This window comes from Salvelinus alpinus, chromosome 30, assembly GCF_045679555.1.
Source record: "Salvelinus alpinus chromosome 30, SLU_Salpinus.1, whole genome shotgun sequence".
NCBI lineage: Eukaryota > Metazoa > Chordata > Actinopteri > Salmoniformes > Salmonidae > Salvelinus > Salvelinus alpinus.
This window is the reverse complement of record NC_092115.1, coordinates 10342767-10363189: the sequence shown is the minus strand read 5'-3', so window position 1 is coordinate 10363189 and position 20423 is coordinate 10342767. Positions and strand designations below refer to the sequence as shown.

At 42.2% G+C, this 20423-nt stretch overlaps 1 protein-coding gene across 2 annotated transcripts; it reads left to right on the top strand.

Annotated features, from left to right (window-relative positions):
• Positions 1-7820: 7820 nt before the first annotated feature.
• LOC139559678 (WW domain-containing adapter protein with coiled-coil-like) lies at positions 7821-20197 on the top strand. 2 transcript variants are annotated; one of them, XM_071375883.1, is made up of 13 exons: positions 7821-8146; positions 8397-8430; positions 9157-9343; positions 10114-10193; positions 11869-11984; positions 12298-12392; positions 12772-13032; positions 14710-14832; positions 15412-15560; positions 15752-15837; positions 16530-16698; positions 18295-18422; positions 18509-20197. In XM_071375883.1, the coding sequence occupies exons 1-13, from the start codon at positions 8106-8108 to the stop codon at positions 18576-18578; spliced, it is 1539 nt and encodes a 512-aa protein (XP_071231984.1). In that variant the 5' UTR covers positions 7821-8105; the 3' UTR covers positions 18579-20197. The 2 variants fall into 2 exon arrangements, with proteins under 2 accessions (XP_071231984.1, XP_071231983.1); XM_071375882.1 differs by having other exon boundaries at positions 15409-15560.
• The last annotated feature ends 226 nt before the right edge of the window (positions 20198-20423 follow it).

The window sequence follows — 20423 nt, the reverse complement described above, 5'->3', positions numbered from 1 at the left end:
GTAATTCTAATTTTCATCTGATATTATCAATGTGTTCAGAGAATTTTTCACAATGGACAATGCCAAATACAGCATGAGCACAATCCGAACTTGAAATGTCAATCTAGTATTTAGCGATATGCCCATGATGGACCAGTTTTATAATCCTCACATAATCCTTTTGATTAGTCTTCTTAATCTTCACAGAGTCCTTTTGACTAGTCTTCTAATCCTCACAGAGTCCTTTTGACCAGACTTCTTAATCTTCACAGAGTCCTTTTGACTAGTCTTCTAATCCTCACAGAGTCCTTTTGACCAGACTTCTAATCTCCACAGAGTCCTTTTGACCAGACTTCTAATCTTCACAGAGTCCTTTTGACCAGACTTCTAATCTTCACAGAGTCCTTTTGACCAGACTTCTAATCTTCACAGAGTCCTGTTGACCAGACTTCTAATCCTCACAGAGTCCTTTTGATTAGTCTTCTAATCCTCACAGAATCCTTTTGACCAGACTTCTAATCTTCACAGAGTCCTTTTGACCAGACTTCTAATCTTCACAGAGTCCTTTTGACCAGACTCCTAATCTTCACAGAGTCCTTTTGAAGCATGCAGTGCTGGTTTGATCGCGTGACAGAGTGTGCGCCCTTGGTTCTTTTTCCTTTCTATTGAATAAGCTATTGTCAGGTTGAAATATTATCGATTATTTCGACAATTGACAACATGAGGATTAATTATAAAAATCGTTTGACATGATTCGACAAACTTTACTGGTACTTTAAGGATGGATTCGTCTGCATGTTTTGACCTCCTTTGAGCCAGTGTATTACTGAACACAACGCGCCAACAAAACTGAGTTTTGGGGAAATAAAGAGGGACTTTATCGAACAAAAGAAACATTTATTGTGTAGCTGGGACTCTTGTGACTGCAACCAGATGAAGATCTTCAAAGGAAAGTGATTAATTTTATCGCTATTTCTGACTTTCGTGACTCCTCTACTTGGTTGGAATATGTTTGTATGCTTTTGTAAGCGGGGCGCTGTCCTCAGATAATCGCATGGTATGCTTTCGCAGTAAAGCCTTTTTGAAATCTGACAAAGCGGCTGGATTAACAAGAAGTTAGTCTTTAAACCGATGTATAACACATCACACTAACACATTTATTATGACTATTTCTGTCTTTTGACTTTGGCACTCTGCAATTTCACCGGATGTTGTCGAGGTGGCTTGCTAGTGTCACGGCTCCTCCTCTGCCTTGCAGGGGGCGGTTCCTCCTGCAGGCAGAGGAGGGTCGTTAGTGATTGGAGCCACCTGGGCTCAGGGTATAAACTGTTTGACTAATCACCTCTCTCTCTCTCTCTCTCTGCTCCTCCAGGTATGCTCATGATTTGTTTGTTCCTTTGTAGTTTTGCATAGTTTTCACTCAGTCATGTTCACACACACATATTCACGCATCCATGCACTTTACATACACCTTACATTATGATACTTCCACACCTCATTCCTTTTTCTTAGTTTAAGTTAATAGTTTTGTTTATAATAAAGAACACTTTTAATTGGCCTATACCTGTTGTTTGTGTCCCCTCATTTTTGTCACAGGCTATGAGCCGGCTTGTGACACTAGCAGAACAACTGCGCCAGAGAGGTTAAACTTGGAGGTACAGATTAAAATCCTAAAGTCTTCAGACTAAGATGTTTTGGCTCTGGGAGTGTATTGTCCACATGTGAACATGTCATGGAAAAGGAAAGTATAGAAAGACTGCCTGCTGAAGGAAGGTGAACATTACCACCACGCCTGAACAGGGACTTGAACCCTGGACCCTCAGATTAAAAGTCTGATGCTCTACCAACTGAGCTATCCGGGTTCTGGAATTTCCTATTTTCATACACCTAACTTGCCGGGCAGAGGCACGTGCTGACGAGGGGGCATTGTCAGATGGTACATTTTCCCAGAGAACCAGGCCTCCATTCCAAATGATACAGTCAACAAAATCTGAACTAGGCATCCCCTCCAAAGATTCAATTTTTCCGAGACTTCGTGGCGCAACAGGTAGTGCGTCTGACTCCAGATCAGAAGGTTGCGTGTTCAAATCATGTCGTGGTCAGGATTTTTATGTGTGCAATCTCTGCCTTCTTTACTCAATGAATCAGCACAAGTACCAATGTGGCTTTACAGTACTAATCTCGCACGAAAACTAACAAACCAATGCTGCTTTAGATGACAATTGTCTCTCACAAAAACCTGGCACACTGCAAATTCCAAAATCAGATGATGCTGTGTGATTGACAGACTTAAATCAGTCTTCGAACAGGGAGTTTACCTTCTTATGGCTTGGGGGCAGTATTTTGACATCTGGATGAGAAGCGTGCCCAAAGTAAACTGCCTGTTACTCAGGCCCAGAAGCTAGGATATGCATATAATTGGTAGATTTGGATAGAACACACTCTAAGTTTCCAAAACTGTTCAAATTAGGTCTGCGAGTATAACAGAACTGATATGGCAGGCGAAAAGAAAACTGGGGAATATCCATCCAGGAAGTGGCATTTTTTTGATGTGGGTAGTTTTCAATTGAATGCCTATTGAGTTTCTAATGGGTTAGGACCCAGATTGCAGTTCCTATGGCTTCCACTAGATGTCAACAGTCTTTAGACTTTGTTTCAGGCTTGTTTTCTGAAAAATGAAGAAGAATGAGAACTTTCTGTCAGTGGACTGAGGAAGCATGTAGTGCTGGTTTGAGCTTGTGACAGAGTGCACGCCCTTCGTTGTTTTTCCTTTCTATTGAATAAGCTATTGTCAGGGTGAAATATTATCGATTATTTCGACAATTGACAACGTGAGGATTAATTATAAAAATCGTTTGACATTTTTCGACAAACTTTACTGGCACTTTTAGGATGGATTCGTCTGCATGTTTTGACCTCCTTTGAGCCAGTGTATTACTGAACACAACGTGCCAACAAAACTGAGTTTTGGGGAAATAAAGAGGGACTTTATCGAACAAAATAAACATTTATTGTCTAGCTGGGCCTCTTGTGACTGCAACCAGATGAAGATCTTCAAAGGAAAGTGATTAATTTTATCGCTATTTCTGACTTTCGTGACTCCTCTACTTGGTTGGAATATGTTTGTATGCTTTTGTAAGCGGGGCGCTGTCCTCAGATCAACGCATGGTATGCTTTCGCAGTAAAGCCTTTTTGAAATCTGACAAAGCGGCTGGATTAACAAGAAGTTAGTCTTTAAACCGATGTATAACACTTGTATTTTTGTGAATGCTTATTATGACTATTTTTGTCTTTTGAACTCTGCAATTTCACCGGATGTTGTTGAGGTGGGTTGATAGCAGAACACCTGTGCCGGAGAGGTTAAACCTGGAGGTTCAGATTAAAAATCCTAAAGTCTTCAGACTAAGCTGTTTTGGCTCCGGGAGTGTATTGTCCACAGGTGAACATGTCATGGAAAGTCATGGAAAAGGCCTCCATTAACAGCAACATCATTAGCAACACAAACAGCAACATTAACAGCAAAAGTAACAGTAACAGCAACATTAACCTCTCTTGGGCACGTGAGACTGTAGCGTCCCACCTCTTCAACAGCCAGTGAAACTGCTGGGCGCCAATTTCAAATACAGAAATACTCATTATAAAAATTCAGAAAACAAAACATATTTTACATAGGTTTAAAGATTAACTGCTTGTGAATCCAACCACGGTGTCAGATTTTAAAAATGCTTTACGGTGAAAACATACCTTACGATTATTTGAGAACATAGCCCACTAGACAAATCATTACAAACAGTAGCCAGCCAGGTAGAACAGTTACACAATTTAGAAATAGAGATAAAATTAATCCCTTACCTTTGATGATCTTCATATGGTTGCACTCAGCAGACATTCATTTACTCAATAAATGTTATTTTTGTTCGATAAAGTCTCTTTATACCCCAAAACCTCAGTTTTGTTCGCGTGTTTTCTTCAGTAATCCACAGGCTCAAACGCAGTCAAAACAGGAAGACAAAAAAATCCAAATTGTATCCGTAAAGTTCATAGAAACATGTCAAACGATGTTTATATTCAAACCTCAGGTTGTTTTTAGCCTAAATAATCTATAATATTTAAACCGGACAATAACGTTGTCAATTTAAAAGGTAAACAAGAAACGCCCTCTCTCGGTCTAGCGCAGGAAAAAGCTCTGTGACACCGCAGGGTCCACTCATTCAGACTGCTCTTACTTCTTCATTTTTCAGAATACAAGCCTGAAACAATTTCTGAAGACTGTTGACATCTAGTGGAAGGCATAGAAGCTGCAATTTGAGTCCTAAGTCAATGGATACTGAATTGGCATTGAATAGAAAACTACAAAACTAAAAGAAAAAAGAGGATTATGGGAGAGTGGGAATATTCAGTGTTCAGTGTTAGAGTTGACATTAATTGTAGCCAAACTGAAACATTACCCATTGGTGTGAAATGAATTATCTTAATGCTGAAAACGGTCCGCCATGATTTCACACTGTATAGAATAAATAATATCTCTTTAAAACAAAGCTTTGCCTCAGATAGGTAATAGTGACATAGTCAATGGATATACAGTATGGGGACACTTGTACTCCTCTACAAAATCTTTGTCTCTATATCCATTCCTTCTTCCAAACCGGATTCAGAACTGTGACGGTGGGGGTACTATTACAGTACATCACAGACGATGTACATCTGTCCTATTCATTATTATAGTAGTAGGTCATAGCGTGTAGTTGTGGAAATGCAAGAGGGATGTACACTGTGCACACCGTAGCAAAAAGCGTTTTGCAAGGGAAAACGAAGAGACGAGGCAAAGGTTCAGGCAGTCCCTCCTCGTTTCAGCCTGAGTTGGTTCCTAGTGAATACTACCCAGTGGATCCCTCTTGCGTTTCCATTGCTACACACTATGACATATTGTAATTGTACGTGATAAACGTTCTCAGATATCATTAGTATATCATAACTGTAGCATTGCCGTTAACATCACAGTAGATAAAGCCAGTTTCACCTTGACCAGTTGGTGGAATCTCCTTTCCATGATCACCCTTTTTAGAAACGCAATGTCCTCATTTCTGTCCATTATAGGTTTCATCCCAGAGATCACACTCCTCTCCCTCCATTTACAAGAGGGTCAGTGGGAGGGTCATAAATAACCCATCATTGCAGAGGACAAGGTCAGGGATCATGAGGGAGGAGTCAAAAGGTGTCAGAGGTCAAACCAAGGGTGTGGTGAAAACATCAGCTAGGGGAGCCCATGTAAGGTATTCCCAAACATACCATCTTATGACATCTGCATGTCAGTTTGCCCAAATAGTCAAAGTCTTCCTTTACACATGTAACAGTATAACTTTAGTACCGTCCCCTCGCCCCTACACGGGCGCGAACCAGGGACCCTCTGCACACATCAACAACTGACACCCACGAAGCATCGTTACCCATCGCTCCACAAAAGCCGCGGCCCTTGCAGAGCAAGGTGCAACACTACTTCTAGGTTTCAGAGCAAGTGACGTAACTGATTGAAACGCTACTAGCGCGTACCCGCTAACTAGCTAGCCATTTCACATCCGTTACACACACACTGGTCTAGTCTGACTTTCAGGGTAAATATTAATGCTGTGCAGGTCACAGGTCACTCCATCCCACAAACACACTCCTCTAAATGTACCTCCTGGTCCAGTGGAAAGACTCAGCAATACACCTTGTCTGTGGAAAGATAGCATTCTGAGAATGTTGATATCTGCATGCAGTAGTGACATTTGGCTGTATTCACTCATCCTTTTATTTTCTATCAAGGCAAGTATTTTTTTTTTTCATTATCAATCGGTATTAGATATGTACTGGTTGACCAACTTGGATAGTTGCATTGGCTGGCACGTCATTCCTAAACAAAAGACTACAGAATTATGATCTGACCTATTATCAGAGATGACATTTACTGGAGCATACGGTGAACCTGTCCTGTTCTGTGGAGTTTCAGCCTCAGATGTTTAATGAAGATCTTAAAGGAGTAGAAAAATGAAAGGGAACAGCTGTGGTCCGAAGCCGTGTTTCTTTGTATGGTATTGCTGCCACCAAGTGGATAAGATAGGCTATGATATGTCCTTTTTGAAAACATTTTTATTTATTTAACCTTTATTTAACTAGGCAAGTCAGTTAGGAACAAATTATTATTTACAATGACGGCCTACCTCGGCCAAACCCGGACGACGCTGGGCCAATTGTGCCCCGCCCTATGGGACATGTCCTGTTTTGAAAGTCTATTATTTTGTTTTGTGTGGTACCCGACTGATTTCAGATAGAACTCTCTGTGACTCTAAGGCTGCGTTCACACAGGCAGCCCAATTCTGATATTTTTTTCCCACTAATTGGTATTTCGACCAATCACATCAGATCTGTTTTACATACGGATCTTCTTCAGAGCTGATCTGATCGGTCAAAAGACCAATTCGTGGAAAAAAAAAAGAGAAATAATTACGCTGTCTGTGTAAACATAGCCTCATTGAACGCAAGTCTTTCAATAGTCCACAATCTTTCTACAGTCCACATGGCGCCATGTCATTGAAGTGTAAGTTCACTCTCACCCAATTATATAAGTCTATTCTCTCACCACGGAATCACAGCTTTTCAGTACTTCATATGGCATCATTGATTGATTGTACACTGAGACAGATCAATCAGCATCTGTGGAATACATGAAAGCAAGTATAAAGGTTGAAGACCTATATTCCTAAACAGCTGACCAACATGCAACTTAGTCCGTTTGTGACTTAAAGTTAACAATTAAAAGATAACTATTGTATTGTGTGCCCCCCCCCCCCCCCCAAAAAAAGACTCATTCATTTAAAGAGAATAGGAAAAACTAAGAAATGGTGCTTAATAAATCAGACTAGCTGTGGTGAAATAAAAAAAAGTTTGCATCCTGTTCGTGTCTAAAGTGCTGCATTTATTCTTCATTATTCTTCATTTATTTGTTTGTTTTTCAATTCTCTAGAGCTATAGGATTAAAAAAAGTGTCAATAAAGTTGCTGTCAATATGCAATTCAGCCAGCTCAGTACAGTCCAAATAGGGTAACACTCACCAGAGAGAAGGTGGGTGTCCATTTGAACATCCACATGCAAACAGAACAGGAGACAAAAATACAGTACAAGCAATGAGAGCCAGTCTGAACCAGACAGTATTAGCCCAATGCGACTTTCACCAGTTTCCTTCCCCTTAAAAGTGTACCAATCAGTTGTATACCGTTGGTTCCTTCAGACCTGCGTGGACTAGACTGGGCATTGGTAATCAAGGCCAGATAAAGGGATGGTCTGATGTCACCTCATCATTAGGCCTATACAGACAGACAAGGATACAGAAAGACAGCATCGGTCCTGATCAGTAGGTTATACAGAACAGGGTCAATCAAAAAAAGGCTATCCGGGCTGTGTTCTTACTGGTACCGAAGGGCAAGTGTATGTGGGCTTTTGTCTCAGCCTAGTGCTATGAAATTCAATTAACTTTTAATACTTTGATTAGTTATAATGGGTTGTACTGTGCACAGCCCATGGACGAATGAAAAACACTAGGGTAGAGACTAGAGGTTGGTTTATAATTCTGTCATGTTGCATTGTGCCCTTTGAGTTGTTTAACTTTAGATTATCAGACATACTGGGCTGGGGCAGGGAAAGTGCAAAGACCTACCTACCCCTTGTATCAATACTTTTTTAGCATCAAATGTTATTGGCCATGTGTATTCTCAGAGGTGGGCTTTGTTGTTATTTCAACCACTGCAATTCGTCTGACTGCATTGCAAATCATTGATTAGCTGAAGGGTTTGCGAACCTTTTTCGACAAGGGAGTATCCCGGAAATAGCTAAATGTGGAGGCGGGGCTGATTTCATTGCTACGCCTGTTTCCTTTCACTGGCACTGCACAGAAGAGATTGTGCAGTTTAGGCGAGCAAATAATGGACCAAAGGCCAACATAGCTATCCACTGTGCAAATCTAGTTGGTGGCTTCCCAGCTGGCTAACTAATTACCGAGACATCACCAAGATAAATTAACTGAAGACGATAATAATATTTTGTTGTCAATAGTTCACCCCCTCGCGCACACACACATCAACACGGCATTGATGGTAATGCATACAAGGAAACAACCGAGACTCAGCGATGGGTAAACGACAATACATTTTGTCACTTCTCTTTGACAGCTCTACCCTTCCCTTGACATAATAATGTTAGCTATGTAGCTACGGTTTTCATTTATCTAGCTAGTTAGGTACAACTAGCTAACTACGTTGTCGCTAGGTAACTAACGTCAGTAGCTACAGTGGCTAACTAGTTAGTTAGTGTCATATTTTTGCAGCATCAACATTTCAAATGTGTGCCTATAGCTAGCTAACTTTCTTTTGTTTATATTTCAGGTGTAACGACCGAAGGGATTCACAACCCTATCAGGTAAAGCAAGTGAATATAGCACGCTAGCTAGCTACGTAATTAGCAAGTGTGTTAGCTAGCTAACGTACGTTAACTCGTAAGGCAGGCAGGCCTTTAGCTGGCTTTAGTTTTGCAACTCAAAAGCCTTGGCTCAGGATTTGGCAAAATAGCGTTAACGTCAGTGAACACAAGTTGGGCTACAAATAGTTAGTTAATAATGTTGAACAATAACTAATATATAACCAACAACCTAGCTGCCGACTGTATTTCCCTTGACGTAACATTAGCCAGCTAGTCGTTAGCCAACTAACGTTAGCTAGCTATGTTTATCTTTACGCAATAGCTAGCTAACTTAAATACAGTCCTTGATAGCCAGTTAGATAGAAATGGAGCATAACCATCTAAAATATTAGCTATCTATCTTGATAGTCTGAATACTGCACAAAGGGTGGATTTGGTAACCATTGTAGTAACTTAGAATACGTAAAATGGCTCAAATTGCAGTACAAGACATTTACAAATGTAGACAAAAATAAGTGGGTTAAGGAAGCTAGTTTGCTAGCTGTGCAAGAAACAACGTTACTAAAGGTTGTGCATACATAGCTAGGCAGGAATGAAAAGTACAGCACAATCAATGTCAAGAGTAGGAAGTAGGCCTACAGTATCATATGTCAGTGGGTGGAAAGGTGTTCATCCATAAAGAGGAAACGTTGTATGTTGACTGACACAAGCCTATATGTATTGCAGACCCACAAATCCCAGCCCAAGAGTCAATCTACCACCCTTCACCGTCACGATAAATTGCGAGATGGGTTGTCAGATCCTACACCACCCTACAAAATGCTCCGACACTCTGATGAAAGTCCAGTCAATAAGCACAGTGACGGACACAGCAAAACAAAAACATTTCACACACTCCGAGGCCAAGATGGTGGTAAGCCCAAAGAGAAAGAACCTAGCTAAAGAACCTTTTCTCTGTATTTTGGTAATATTACTTAAATGTTTTTGCTTGTGTGCACAGAGAAGCTTACTTTTTATTAGCCAGTTCAGATATCTTAGCCTGGTCCTAGATATGTTTATGCTGTTTTGCCAATTCCTGTGGGCCTTGTTATGCCAAACAACCCTAGGAGTTGGCTATACAGCACCATCATATCTGGGACCAGGCTTGAAATAGCCTACATCAGTAGTAAATCTTACTCTGTAAATTGGGCTATTGAAAGCTCTTGGACTACTTCCGCATACATGACACCTGCTCAAAACATGCATAGCTACTTGTACACAACAAGACGTTGAGTCTGTAAGGCCCAATTCATGACTGAAGATATCCACACAAAACTGTTGTTCAAGTCTATACACAGACATCAATGCAAGATTAACATGAGAAGTTATGTTGCTGAAGTTCCACAGGGGCTTTTTTAACTAGTAAACTCAACGTTGTCTTGTCTAATGAGAGAGTATTGTAGATTGAAGAAACTGCAGTGCACCTAGGCTAGCTACATTACTATGAATCTCTTGCGCACTAAAGTATACATTTTTGACATACTGTACCTTGGTACTTCATGAAATGGAAAGGTGCTGTAAATTCCATGGTACTGCGAACATCCTTTGTTCAATGGATAGGGGGTAGCCTAACCTGTTATGTCTATGGTTGCTAATAGTGTGGTCTCCTTTGTAAATGTTCTCATCATATCGTTTCTTTTAAAGGGACCAGCTGCTCTCCGCAAGAGAATTCTCACAACCACAGCTCCAACTCGCACTCAAATCAAAGCAAGGCGTCAGACACAGTAAGATACCTTGTTTGTACTTGAACCAATGATTTCTGAAAGTAGGCATCACCAGGCTGGGGTTCTAAAGCATCATGGGTCTCTGAGCCACAGGACAAGCTCAACGACTGCTGCTTGTTTACAGTTCAGTTTTGTGTGACAAATTATGTCAATCAGCTCTGTCAGGATGTTGTGCAAAGGGTGATCGTTCTCTGGTGTTTGTCTCCATCCATCCTCATGATAATCTGTCCATTAAGAGACTTTTTATTTTCAGCTCACAAGAGTTTTTTTCTTTTTTTGTCTTGTCATGAGAATTTTCAATCCCAATGATAATAACTAACAATTAATAGCTTTGACCAATCCCTGAGGTTTGTAAGACCCTGGGTTTAATAATAATTAGGCAAAGACTCAGCTTATGCAAAAGGGTTAGTACAGTTTATTCAGAGAACGTTCTAAAGTCAAGAATACAAAGACATCCATTTTATGCCATGCTCCTTAATTCCGCACATACTTTCACACAAACAGTAGATATCCTACGCACATTCGTACACACGATCAGTAGGTGAGTTGTATCCTTCTCCAGAGTTCTCAGCACTGTGTATCACTGCCCAACCGACAGTTCCATTCCCCCGAGATTAGAGAAACCTTGAAGTACTCCCTGTCCTATCATGTGTTTCTCAGAGTTCTAGCCAGGTCTATTTTCTTAGGCACACACATTTCTCACTTTCCCAGTCCAACCTAGTTGGACTTGTGTTTAATACTTTAATTATTCCTTATACATGCTACATAACCTATAATCCCTAATGGTTAAGTTTCAGGGTAGAATTATTGAATCATTATCTTTAAGCATATAAATTATTTTATCAAGTTTACATTCACAACCAGAAACAAACCCCTCATCTGCAGAGAAACAATGGACTAGAGTTACTTTCTCATTGAGTTACTTTCTCATTGAGTTATCAGCCCCTGGAACTGAAGGGTTAGCTCAGCATATACTTTTGTGAAGAAATTACCTGATGAATGGCCCTGAGCCTGGCCAAGTATCACTGCTAGCCCTGTTGGGCACATCCTTATAGCCCCAGCTGTAAATCTATCCTCTATATCGGCAGGGTAACACAGATATGCAGAGTTTCAGCATGTAGACATACACCCTGACAACCACATTTGATTGAGGCAGACTAGCCTAAATAGTGTGCAGGATCAGCTTGCTTTTATTAATAGGGCTAGGTCTATAGATATACATCTGGATGTGAGAAAGGGCTTGGGGACTGACAATGGCCATACAGAGACTTGATGTCTTATAACATTGCTTTATTCTATTCAAAATATTTGTATCTAACTCCAAATAAGGTTAAAGTGTTATTTCCCCCCCGCCACCCCATAACTGTAAAATGGTTATAAGCATGAGGCCCAACGTTTGTAGACCTAATACTTTATTGAGCAAGTCAAATCAAATTTTATTAGACACAGGTGCCAAATACAACAGGTGTACAGTGAAATGCTTACTTTACAATGCTTACTTTACAAGCCCCTGTATCTCCCACACTGGATTTCACACTAGAATCTGATTACGAGCCGCTAGCCTTTTAACCTGATTTTCCAAATGTAGTCCTACTTGAACCCAATGTTTGTGCACTCTGCTAAACCTACGCTAGTGTTAGTTAGTTGACCTTTATGTTGTGCCTTCTTCCCTCAGCCTCACGAGCCTGCAGATGACTGGTCAGAGCACATCAGCTCCTCGGGCAAGAAGTACTACTACAACTGCAGGACTGAGGTCTCCCAGTGGGAGAAGCCCAAAGACTGGCTGGAGAGGTAAGGTCTCGACCAATGGAAAAACAATGTCTCACTCATAAATGTCATACTCTTCTTCTCTTTAGCCTCAACTCTTCCGTTTCTCCCTTAAAACGCAATACAGTCCAATATGGCCGCCCGGGGGCCCAATATTCCATTTTTCTGAACCTCATCGATTGAACTATAGCATGCTGAAAGGTCCCATAACTTAGATTGGGAGAGTACACATTCTGACATTAACACTCCCATACTGTATTCAACCAGCAGTTTAACACTGTTTAATTAAATATAACCCTGACAATGACCTTCAGTTTCTGTATTTCGTTGTGTCCAGAGAGCAAAGGCAAAAAGACCCGTCTAAGAGAGAGTCCAACACGTTCCCTAAAGACCGGGACTACAGACGAGAGTCTGTAGACACAGCCACCACAAGTAAGTATGAAATCTACAGAGGAGGTCGTTTATGGGAGTTGTTGTCTAAGATTCAGATCCACTAACCACATCTGAATTTTGATGTCTGATTCTTTAAATAAAACTTTGTTGTTATAGTATGACTATACCTTTGAAATGTGAAATCATCTACAGTCTTAGAATTTGGCCGCGTGTCGATGGTATGAAGTGACTTATTTCCTCGTCCTCTCCTTCCTCTGCACTGATCTGAAAAGACTTGACAACTGTATGCGTTATGGCTATCACCTTTTCAATGAACAAAATGGAGACGAGGACAGCAAGTCTGTCTGAACCACAGAGAGGTGCATCCTATCCTTCAAGCCAGAGTCTCTTCAGTCTTGTTCTTCCTTTCCCTCCACAGAGAGTACTTCAGGGGACAAGTCGTCCTCCAACACTGCTCCTTCCCAGTCATCTTCCTCCACCAATCCGGGCCTGAACCAAGCCTCTGGCTCTAACCCCACCCCCTCCTCTTCCTCCTCCATGGTCTCTGTGTCCCCCTCTGTCCAATCCCAGGCCTCGGGCCTTCTCCAAGACCCCGCCCTGCTGCGGCAGCTCCTCCCAGCGCTGCAGGCCACCCTGCAGATGAGCAATGGCAGCATGGACATGGCCAAGATCAACGAGGGTGAGTTGCCCAACACCACATTTCTCCTTCTTGAGCTTTAGCAGACCTGGGTCCAAATAGCTCTGCCTGAAAATATGACTTGGGGTTCAAAGGGCAACTCTGGAGTATGATGTAATCATTGTAACTAGATGCAGCATAGGTATTGAAAAAAAGCCTTTGCTATGCTGAAATGTGAAACACAAATTTGGATTCTCTGATGTCTGAAGTGAACATATGACAACAAAGCCAGTGGTTTTGGCTTCAGAAGGGTCTTTTCATAGCAGGTTAGGAGAAACTAAAAGACTACAGTTGTCCGTGACTCGTACATGCATCTGTTGGTCCCTAGCTGTACACTATCTAGTTGAACATGCATCTGTCGGTCCCTAGCTCTACACTATCTAGTTGAACATGCATCTGTTGGTGCCTAGCTGTACACTATCTAGTTGAACATGCATCTGTTGGTCCCTAGCTGTACACTATCTAGCCGAACATGCATCTGTTGGTCCCTAGCTGTACACTATCTAGCCGAACATGCATCTGTTGGTCCCTAGCTGTACACTATCTAGTTGAACATGCATCCGTTGGTCCCTAGCTGTACACTATCTAGCCGAACATGCATCTGTCGGTCCCTAGCTGTACACTATCTAGCCGAACATGCATCTGTTGGTCCCTAGCTGTACACTATCTAGCCGAACATGCATCTGTTGGTCCCTAGCTGTACACTATCTAGCCGAACATGCATCTGTTGGTCCCTAGCTGTACACTATCTAGCCGAACATGCATCTGTCGGTCCCTAGCTGTACACTATCTAGTTGAACATGCATCTGTTGGTCCCTAGCTGTACACTATCTAGTTGAACATGCATCTGTTGGTCCCTAGCTGTACACTATCTAGCCGAACATGCATCTGTTGGTCCCTAGCTGTACACTATCTAGCCGAACGTGCATCTGTTGGTCCCTAGCTGTACACTATCTAGCCGAACATGCATCTGTTGGTCCCTAGCTGTACACTATCTAGCCGAACATGCATCTGTCGGTCCCTAGCTGTACACTATCTAGCCGAACATGCATCTGTTGGTCCCTAGCTGTTCTCCATCTAGCCACAATCGTTTTGATCCTCAGTCTGATATTTCAGGAGATATCCCATTGGGTTTGATTTCTAAAGTTTCTCTTACTCAGACAGGAGCAGATATTGAATAGGCTTAATTCACCATATCGAGATAAAAGGGGTAACTCAATTGAGGGAAGGGGTTGGTGGGTCCTATTCTTGTGAATGGGCGATCCTGTAAAATCATCTCATTAAACTACTGATTCAATGCCAGTTTTGTGTAGCCTATAACCCTCAAACTCAACTCTGGACCTCAAAGCCAGTTCCACTGCTTTGTCTCATTGTTCCCCTCTAATCGGGGACTGCTTTAGACCTGGGACACCAGGTGTGTGTGTGCAATTAATTATCAGGTAGAACAGAAAATAAGTAGGGTAAGAGTTCAATATCATGTCTGCTCATCTCTTTTCTACAATTGCTTATTGTATAATGCTGCCTTTTGAAAATCATTGTCACTCAACAACACGTCTCTCTTGATATTCATGTATGGACTGGTCTGTGTGTGTTGCATACATAGCACGCATATGGGTGCCTGTATCTGTGTTTTTGGTTGTTTGTGTATGTTTCTCATTGTCCTGTTTTTCTCCTCTCTAGTCCTCGCGGCTGCTGTTACCCAAGCTTCCTTGCAGTCTATGCTTCATAAACTCCTCACTGCTGGACCATCTGCTTTCAACATCACCGCTCTTCTTTCCCAAGCTGCTCAACACTCCAACCAAGGTATGGCTGCTGTCACACGTCATCACCTTTTTTGATGCCTCTCTCTCTTTCTCTGTCTGTCTGTCTGTTAGAATGGTTTTTCATTCCAGTGTCTCCTGGTTGATGTATAGAACTAGGATATATAGAATTACATTTCAATTCAGATGGAAATACATTGGGAGGATTCTCCTATTGGATATTTTCAGGGTAGCTGTTATTGTTGGGAGGATTTTCCTATTGGATATTTTCAGGGTAGCTGTTATTGTTGAAAGCTTGAACTGAAGATTTGACCAATGTCTTTCAAGAAGATGTATGGGCATCGTTCAGTTCAGGGCAACGTCTGCTAGTTTTTGTTGTTGAATAATCTATCAAACTTTGCTATTGATGTATTTAACCAGGGTATTCCTCTAAGCAACGATAGCCACGGCTTTTCATTAACGTTTTGGATGCATAAGAAAAAAAGCAACCTTTACAATGACTCATGTCTTTATAGGTATATTTATAATGTAGTTATACCCTTTGTGCATGTGAGATTAAGGCTGTTCTTATTACAAATAGTACCTTTGTCTTATTCGCCTCCTGGACACAAACCAATAGCGGCCCTGCAGGCAAGTCAGTCGCCCATATCGCTAACGTCGGACGCCTCCTCGCCACGCTCATACGTGTCGCCCAGGAATGGCACTCCCCAGACCAACCTCCTTACCCAGAAACCCCTGCTCAGCATGCCACCCGCCGCCTCCCAACCAAAGGTCAGCACCTCCACGGAAACTCTAAACTTGTCCAATGATATTGTGTTATGATCGAGGTGTATGGTTTTGTGATCTCAGTGTTTGTCTTTCTCCCCCCCACCTCACCATTCTTTTATCTCTGTCCTCCTCTGCTCTTTTCTCCTTCCCTCTTTCTTGCTTTTAATTTTCTTTCTTATTTTGTCCCTCTGCAGGTTACCCCAGTGAAACCAGGACCAGTTTCTCAGCAGGCTTCAGCAGAGAAACGTCCAGAGGACCCCCGAACTCTCCAACAGCGGAGGTACATAACACATTAGAGGCTGCTGCCCTATATACATAGACTTGCAATCACTTGACTCTTAAATAATGTTTACGTATTCTGCATTACTCATCTCATATGTATATACTGTATTCTACTGTATCTTAGTCTATGCTGCTCTGACATTGCTCATCCATATATTTATATATATTTTTTAATTGCATTCATTTACTTAGATTTGTGTGTGTTGTTGTGAAATTGTTAGATATTACTGCACTGTCGGAGCTAGAAACACGAGCATTTCTCTACACTGCAATAACATCTGGTAAACACGTGTAGGTGACCAATAACATCTGGTAAACACGTGTAGGTGACCAATAAAATGTAATTTGTTGAATGGTTCTTAGTAGACACGGAGCATTACTTGTATGCCTCCACAATATACACAGCCTTATGAAATGGAAGTACAGCAGTCCTGTTTGTACCCTTGTCAGAAGAATAGTATCACTGGATGAGTGTGGACAAATGTCCTTATTCCTAATGTCACCTACCTCTGTGTCCCTGACCTAGTTGAGATGTACTTGTCTATGTCTGGAAGGGTTGTGTATATAGAAGCCCTATGATAGTAGCATCTTATCCAATCAACACAAATGTCTAGGTGTTACAATAGAGGTAGTTTCTGTCCCCCCCCCCTCCCACGGTCCTTATGCTTCTCTGCTGTCTCTGTCGTCCAGCGGTCAGGGGAGTCCGCCACCAGGACCTAACGGCAGCCACTCTGCTCCCAACGCTGCCTCAGGCCTCACCAGCCCTCCCGGCTCCTTCACTCCCTCGCTGGCCTCTCACTTTGACGAGAACCTCGTCAGGCACATCCAGAACTGGCCCGCAGAGCACATCGAGAAGCAGGTAGGACCTCCCACTGTGAAGTGGGGACAATGGGTTGCTCATTCAATGTGGAGTTAGTTGTTTAGAAAGGAATTGGTGCGTTCAACTCAAAACAGTTTCTAGTAGATGGTAGAATAAGGTATTTTGGGTGCACAATGGGATGCTCGTCATGAGTGAATGTCGAGTTAGTCGTTTTTATGTCTGAATGTCTGTCAACTATACGACTAATGGGTATTTAATTAATGTATTTAATACAGTCATTATCAAAATAACACCACACTGTGTGGATATAACCGTGATACACACACACTGCTACTGTTGAATCACAACTTGGACTAGTCATGCTTTGATGTTAGTAGGATATATGCATTTAATTGAGTTGTGTGCATATTATTATGAAACGGCAGTTTTATATTGCATTTAGTGTAGATTGGCACTACCATACAATCAAATGTTGTACCCTTAGATGGCAGTAGCAACACTTCCAAGGCCACTCAGGCCATTTCCTGTTTGGAGTTGATAAAAGAGAGGGCGTGGCTAAGCTCATTGTTTGGGATGCCATGTGGTGGTTGGATACTGTTTGGTTTGGGATGCCATGTAGTGGTTGGATACTGTTTGGTTTGGGATGCCATGTGGTGGTTGGATACTGTTTGGTTTGGGATGCCATGTGGTGGTTGGATACTGTTTGGTTTGGGATGCCATGTGGTGGTTGGATACTGTTTGGTTTGGGATGCCATGTGGTGGTTGGATACTGTTTGGTTTGGGATGCCATGTGGTGGTTGGATACTGTTTGGTTTGGGATTTTGGTTTGGGATGCCATGTGCTGGTTGGATACTGTTTGGTTTGGGATGCCATGTGCTGGTTGGATACTGTTTGGTTTGGGATGCCATGTGCTGGTTGGATACTGTTTGGTTTGGGATGCCATGTGCTGGTTGGATACTGTTTGGGATGCCATGTGCTGGTTGGATACTGTTTGGTTTGGGATGCCATGTGCTGGTTGGATACTGTTTGGTTTGGGATGCCATGTGCTGGTTGGATACTGTTTGGTTTGGGATGCCATGTGCTGGTTGGATACTGTTTGGTTTGGGATGCCATGTGCTGGTTGGATACTGTTTGGTTTGGGATGCCATGTGCTGGTTGGATACTGTTTGGTTTGGGATGCCATGTGCTGGTTGGATACTGTTGTTTGCTGCTGCTAATGGAGACCTGGTGGACAGATGAGGGACCCCAATCCTTTTTCATGAACCATTTTAGTTCTAGTCAATACTATAAAGAGCTGAACTACCAAACAACGCTGCAGTTGGCTGGTCAGAAAGCGGGAGAGCGAGTAAGCTGCCTGCCTCGGGGCACACAGACGAGACATGCACACTTAAACTTTTGTACACATTTATGGAACCATTAGGTAGGCCTAGGACTCTAGGCAGGAGGCTTCTTGGTAGTCTGACTAACCGGTACTAAAATACATTTCTGATTGGTATTTCCTTCAGAAGATGGCTTATTTCAACTTTTTTTTTTTTTTTTTTAAATGTTTTTCTCTGAAATTTGACCTCAATGCTTAAAGGTTCATGATGTGTATTTTGGTGCAACCCCTCACCCGGTTCTGCCTTTCTCTTCCAGGCAGCACGGTTACGGGAGGATGCCCACAACATGGGCAGTCTCTACATGTCTGAGATCTGCACCGAACTCAAAAACCTCCGCTCTTTAGTCAGAGTGTGTGAGATCCAGGCCACGCTGCGGGAACAGAGGTGAGAACAGGACACAAACACACACATTAGAAATGCTTATTCACGATAAATGGTTTATTTTCTTAAAACTGTTCATTTTCTCCCAGAATACTGTTCCTGAGACAGCAGAGCAAAGAACTGGACAAGCTGAAGAACCAGAACTCTTACATGGTCTGAGAACCTGTGTGGGAGACGAAAGACGGTGAACCGCTTTAGGCTGCGGGCGAAGCCTGCAACGCGGTCCTCTATGTCCCATGTGCCCCAGTCTGAACACGTCCGTACCGTCATGAACCAGAGGGCGTCTGAGGATACGGACAAGAGACTGGGCCTGTTGAAGACGTCATGGGTCACGCAATGAAGCGTACCACTGCCCAAGCCCCCGAAAAAGTGTAGATTTCGTCTAGGCATCCAAGATGTAAATTGTTCTATGAAACCGCAGGCTAAAATAATACAGAAGCCTTGTTGAGCTTTTCATGGACACCCAAACCAGTGGATTCTGAGAAACCTACATGTCATACCTTTTTGTTACCTGATAAACTCGGCTGGCGTCCTTTGGATTTGAGAAACTGTTGGACTGTGTTTGTTGCGGTTGATAGCCAGTTTTGGTTGGGAATGCATCTTTTTCTCCTCAGACTTGTGGCTTAACTGAAGTCTAGTGAACTGAATGGACTCCGATTGACTTGAGATGTATGAATCACCAACTGATTCCAGGAAGACTCAAACGCCAACACTTCTTCAGCATAGACGTGAAGTGGTGCATCACATTGCAGATAAGATATCGAACAGCCCACAGGTTATTCACAGCATCTTCTTAAAAGCCAACTTTGATTCCTTCCAGACTCATACAGTTGCTTCTATTCAGTGAGGAATCCTGAATTTAGCAGTCCCAGTTCGCTGAGTACTTTTTAAAAATGTGAGCTGACAAAGATTCTTAGCTGCTTGACAAGAGTTGTCTGTCGGTCCACGCTCCCGCCCCCCAGGATGGGAATAGTCTGTAGACTTAGTTACCTGTGACCCCTCTAACGTTGGGCCAGGAGACTTCTCAGAACATACTGTCCCATGGCGTAACCTGTAGGTCACCTCCCAGTCCCTATCACCAACCCCCAATGGGATCATGTGATAAAGGGCAACGTTCTCGTCGTCCGTGACCTCTGCATCAGAATCTCTCCTTTGATCTGTACTTGATCATTTTTCCCCTCTTCTGCTGAATTTTTTTATGTTTTGTAAGCTTGTCTGTTTTGTCTTCATCTTGAGTAATTAATTCCTTATGTGCAGTTTCTCTCGAGATTGTGAAAAGTGGTATTTAGTTTCACGTGGTTATGTAAACCTAAATTATTGTTGCACATTATTAATTGCGTTCTTGTGAAGATGATGTAAGGAGAGGGTGGAGATGATCTTATGTTCATGGGACTCACCTTTCTCTTGGCTATACCAGCTAATCCAGTACAGCACTAGTTAAATGGAGTCCGTAGTTAACGTTTGCTACATTTGTCTTACTGAAGTTAAACTTTTTTGGGGGGGCGTCAGTAATTAAACGTAACTATTTTACACAACAATGCTGTCTCACTCTTTCATATCCACAGACTTAGCTACTCCCTCCTCATCCTCAGACTTCTCCGATCAATCAGTGACATACTGTAATTGGGAAGGCACTGGCCAAAACTTTGGTCTTCAGAACTGGAGAACTCACTTTTCCGATAGTTGGGGATTAGAGGTTTTTGTGAGGATGGGGCGACCATAGCTTTGTATATTATTTCTTAAAAGTATATGAGAATAAAATACATTATTCTACCACATCTTTTGATATTCTCATTTTTTTGCCTGTTTGCTTTCACTGTTATCACTTTTATACCGACGTTTGCAGTTAAGCTGTTGCATTATTCCAGAGATGGTGACTGAAAAACAACACTGCCTCTCAACTGACAATGCAGAATGTCACTTTTATTACTGTACGGTGTAAACATGTTTGTTATCAAAATGTGATTGCTGCATTAATTCAGCATATTGGAAATGCTGCACAGT